This window comes from Lipotes vexillifer, unplaced genomic scaffold (genome assembly GCF_000442215.2).
Source record: "Lipotes vexillifer unplaced genomic scaffold, Lipotes_vexillifer_v1.1 scaffold2116, whole genome shotgun sequence".
NCBI lineage: Eukaryota > Metazoa > Chordata > Mammalia > Artiodactyla > Lipotidae > Lipotes > Lipotes vexillifer.
The window spans coordinates 675,395-680,424 of record NW_006791713.1 but is presented as its reverse complement, the minus strand read 5'-3'; the positions used below and the strand labels follow the sequence as shown (position 1 = coordinate 680,424).

General features: G+C 51.1%; 1 protein-coding gene across 1 annotated transcript in view; it reads left to right on the top strand.

Moving 5' to 3' along the window:
- IFT88 (intraflagellar transport 88) overlaps nucleotides 1-5,030 on the top strand; it is a 69,010-nt gene that overhangs the window by 60,311 nt on the left and 3,669 nt on the right. Inside the window, exon 23 of the mRNA XM_007464509.1 lies at nucleotides 3,383-3,449. Within this exon, the coding sequence (XP_007464571.1) occupies nucleotides 3,383-3,449 (67 nt within the window). The remainder of the gene's footprint in view (nucleotides 1-3,382; nucleotides 3,450-5,030) is intronic.

Genomic DNA, 5,030 nt, shown 5'->3' with positions numbered 1-5,030 from the left:
GTTTTTTTTTTTTTTTTTTTTTTTTTTATTTTTTTTTTTTTTTTTTTTTTTTTTGCGGTACGCGGGCCTCTCACTGCCGCGGCCCCTCCCGTTGCGGAGCACAGGCTCCGGACGCGCAGGCCCAGCGGCCATGGCTCACGGGCCCAGCCGCCCCGCGGCACACGGAGTCCTCCCGGACTGGGGCACGAACCCGTGTCCCCTGCATCAGCAGGCAGACCCCCAACCACTGCGCCACCAGGGAAGCCCTATCAATACGTTTTTTAAATGGGACTTTTTTTTAAAGCAAAAGTGGATTTTTATAAAAATACTGTCTTGTAACCTGAGTTTTCCCCTCACTGAGGAAGATAACATGGGAGCTTCCGCATGTCAGCAAAGGCAGGCCTCTGTCGTTTTTTGCCCCTTTCTGTGGCCGTTTGACATGTCAGTGTTGCTGTGATGAGAATCTTCTGTCAGTCCTGCTTCCGTACCTCACACCCCTGGAAGTGAGTCCGGATTCCTGAGAACTTTATGAGGTGTTGAAACTCTGAGAAGGCGGCAGTGTCTCCTGCTGAGAACAAAACGTGACGCTCCAGTGCGCCTGTGTCCCTGGGCCCGTGGTCTGCCCCCCGGCATTCACTGTGGGGCTGGGGCCCGTTTGCACTGGCCCCTCCCAATAAGTTGTTATTGTTGTGCCTACTTTATTTTCAGAGTTTCATGTTCTCTTTCTCCAGAAGGTTCCCCCAAACTGGGCCTCATCTTAACCCCCTCCAGTCACGCGGCCGACGTGTCCCTCCCCGAGACCCTCACGGCCATGGTGTGAATGTAGTGGACACTTTGACCTTTCCAACCTGCCTGACGGAGCCCCGCTCTGTCATCCCCTCCCTGTCCCTTTAGTTCCCGGGGCTCCGGGGGGTGGCGGGACCTGACCCTCTGAGGGCTCCCCTTCCTTCCGTCCCCTGAAGGCCCCACGACCCAGCCTCTGGGTGTGGATGGTCTGAGAGAAGACTTGGCTGAGTCTCCACAGGTTATATTGCTTTAAACTTAGAACCTTATGGAGCCTATGTGCTGGTAAACGTTCTGGTCTCACTTGTGACATTGCCGTCTCTGTAACCTCCACACGGACTCGCTGCTCCAGCTGCTATGGCAATGGGGACACAAGATTGATCACGGTGGGGTTTATTGATTTCCAGTGGCAAATGGGTGGAAGAGGACGAGAACCCTGACCTCCACCCACAGATGAGTGAGTGCAGTCGCGGGGGCCTCGGGGAGTGAGGGGGGCTGGCTGGAGGGGCCGGTGGAGCTGGGGGACGAGCCCACGAGGAGGAGGCCGCACCGGGGAGGGGGCGTGCGGTCCCGGGCCTAGGAGGATGGAGTCTGAGCCCACGGTGGGCGCCAGTCCACTCGGGTCCATGGGGCTCGGCTGAGTCAGCTGGCTCTGGGTTCTCCCGGGAGCGAAGCAGGCCACATGGGGACCTGGGGGTCTTGATGCAGATGTGCTTGCCATGGCAGGGGGCTTCCAGGCTGGAAAAAAGCAAGGGCTTGAAGGGGTGAATTAGGCAAAGGCGGGTGAAAGCCAAAGCATGGGAAAGTTCTAGACAGGTGCAAAGACAGTGTGACGGGAGCACAGTCATCAATGCACGTGCTCACTTTCCTAGGTTGTCCTGTGCTAAGCTTACAGTTTCTTAGATCTTTTCCCACGTTTGATTTGGGAAAAAGTTTCAAGTTATGTGGACATTTGTCTTTATGAGTTTAATTATTTTATTGTCTAGGTCTTACAGATATGCTGGCAATTATTAATCTATGGATAGATGAAAACCGAGTTCTGAACTAAAATCTGATTAGAGATATTAAAATATTTATTTTGTTGCATCATTTTTAGATTTTCTTTTGTTTGTGGAGGCAGAGGGAGAGATGGAGTTCTGGGGAGGTTTCTTTTTAATAGAAAAAACTCAAGCATGTTTACATATGTTTGAAGGTCCTAAGTTTTAGGAAAGTGTTGCATTTTACAAAAATGAGCCTTTCTTTGTTTTGTTTTGTTTTGTTTTGTTTTTTGCACTACGCGGGCCTCTCACTGTTGTGGCCTCTCCCATTGTGGAGCACAGGCTCCGGACACGCAGGCTCAGCGGCCGTGGCTCACGGGCCCAGCCGTTCCGCAGCATGTGGGATCTTCCCGGACCGGGGCACGAACCCGTGTCCCCTGTATCAGCAGGCGGACTCTCAACCACTGCGCCAGCAGGGAAGCCCAGTCTTTTAGTATTTTGAATTTTATTTTATTTTATTTTTTATACAGCAGGTTCTTATTAGTCATCTGTTTTATACATATTAGTGTGTACATGTCAATCCCAATCTCCCAATTCAATTCATCCCACCACCATCCCACCCCCCTGCCACTTTCCCCTCCTTGGTGTCCATACGTTTGTTTCTCTACATCTGTGTCTTTACAGAAATGAGTCTTGAATCATTGAAAAAGATTGTTTTTTTTTCTTCCTAGGAGACTACAATGTCAGTAATCCCATCCGTGACCTGATAATTTATAAATATTTGGGGAGTTGTCAGCATTGGGGAAATAAATGGTGTCCTTTGAATTAATGATGAAATTATGTGTACGTTACTGAAGATCTAAATAAGATACCAATCTATGTTAAGAAATTCTAATTCAATTGTAAATAGTTGTCAAAAGCCGTCTGTTTCTGCTCACTGACTACCCTCTTCTCTAAACAAACCATTATTCATACAAGAGCCTGGAGTCAGTGTTTAATCAGAAGGTCTAACTTAGGCGCAGCAAAGCGTGTAAAAAGAAACCTAAGAATGTCACAGTTTGGAGATAATTCTTATGTCTTAAGGGTGAGTTGGTGTCTAAGAAAGTAGACTGTTGGGCAGATCTTAGGTATTTTGTGAGATTTAACAGTGCCTTTATTGTGGAAGTTGACTTTCAAAACCCTGTTGTCCTTTAATCATGTCAAGTGGGGCTAAAGCAGAAATAGCCCATTCGCAAGGTCCCCTTCTCCCTCCACCCCTTCAGCCACTGCGTTTAAGACCTGAGCTTTCACATCTGGGAAATACTTGGTTTTTAAGTTGTTTGCAGAAGCAAGGGCGACCCTGCACTTTGAAGCCTGAGTGCCGTTCGCGTGTCTGGCGGGACTGGTGGCCCTTCTCAGGGTTTCCCCCGTACTTACAAGGCAGCCAGGCCTCCCTCCTGCGGGGCCGACTCAGGGGCCACTCCCAGTGAGCCCAGCCTCGGGAGGCAGGACAGTAAGGCCTAAGGGACGCACAGTTTAACGTGTGTTTTAGAAATCGGTGCTTGGTTATTGTTGACCTTGAAGGACTATCATTTATTCCTGTTTTCATTACAGTACAGCTGACGTCCAGTATGTCCTTCTAACGTGTCGCCTTCTTGCTTTAGCGCACCAAGTCCGGCAGGGACGGCAGCGGGGGTCCCCGCGGCAGGAGAGACGGGAGCGCTGGCAGTGGTGAGTGTCCCTGTTCCTGTCCCCCCGGACGTGCCAGTTGACAGATTTCTAGTACATGGCCTTCTAGAAGCACCTTGAAGTAATCTGAAAATGTCCTGTTTGTTTGTTTTATACACAGTAAAACTTCACCTACTCTACTTTTGTGAGCATCAGTCTGCTGTGTAATCGAGTGTTTGTAGGTGTTAGTGGGTGTTGGTTCCTGAATAAACGGACCTGTTTCTGCTAATTGATGAATAGACAGTTCACATTGGATAGATTATAATCACAGGTGTCCATACTAGTGGGTTTTACTGTCACGTTTTTTAGATTACGTTGTAAGGAGGCGCCATGGGGCCTGGGGTCGTCACCTGGATGCTGACAGACCTGTACACTTGTAGGGTAGAAGCGGGCACTGGGCGGCATGGCCGTGGTCCCAGCTGTAGCCACTGTGTGTCTCTGGACCAGCCACGCAAATGCTGTCGCTTTGGGCGATTCTGTGACTGCTGGGGACATTGTTACTTAATAAGAAGGTTTGTTAAGTTTTCCTCCCCTTTTTCCCCATCAACAAAATCTACCTTCTGTCTCTACTTCAGGGGATAGTAGAAGTTATATTTAGGGGAAATTGGATGGTTTTAAAGAAACTAATTAGAAAAAATTGCTAAATTGGGATCCGTATCATGCCCACCCGTAGCACCGTCGTGCAGACAGGACCCGACGTCATCCTGTTGTGTCTGTCTGTGGTCAGGAGTCACAACAAAGAGAAATGCGACCCTCGGTTTAGGGAGGCCTTTCGTTCGTTCGTTCATTTACTGGATGCACGCTGGGTGCCGAGGACATGGGGACGAATGAGACGGGGCCCCTGCGCTCAAGGAAATCAGGATCGACTTGGAAAGACACATGAGCCCTGATCTGCTGAGGGCGCCGCCTGGCGGGGGTGGAGACGCAGCTGGGACGGAGACCACCCTTGAGGGCGGAGCTCTGCTCCCTAGGTGCGCCCAGGCGCTGACAGCCAGTGCCGTGCCTGGTCCAGCGGGACATCTGGATTCCCCGAGGGTCAGTCCCACTGCTCCAGCAGAAGCCCCAGTCCTGGCCTGGGTCCCTGGTCCCAGGGACCAGTACCCAGAGCTCGAGAAGTTGGCAGGGCGGCCCTGAGCCTGGGCCCTGTGTGTGCCGGGGCCGCCCCTCAACTCCCACCCTCTGCCCCTCCCCGCCCCATGCGTGTGGGTGGCCCTCCATCCAGGTCCTGGTCTGGAGACCTGTCCCAACAGCTCTCAGTCCCTTGTCCAGCAGGGCCACCTGCGGTGGAATTCAGCATTTTGCGGAGTTTAGAGAAGTATGTATTGTGATGCATTAGCCACGTACCCTGTACCTCCCCTGGGGAGCACCTCCTGTCACAGGAGTCTCACTGCTTCATTGAAGCGTGAATATTCACACTAAGGGTAAGTAATGGCCCAGAATAGCTGCAGGTCAAGTCAGGTTTTATCCTTGACGTGAAGTTGTGTTGCTGCCCGGAAACGTGGCTTTAGAGCTCTTGGGAATTTGGATTGTCGTTGAGGGGCTATGGGCCTGCGTCTACCAAAAGCATTGAAGCCGCTCGGGGCG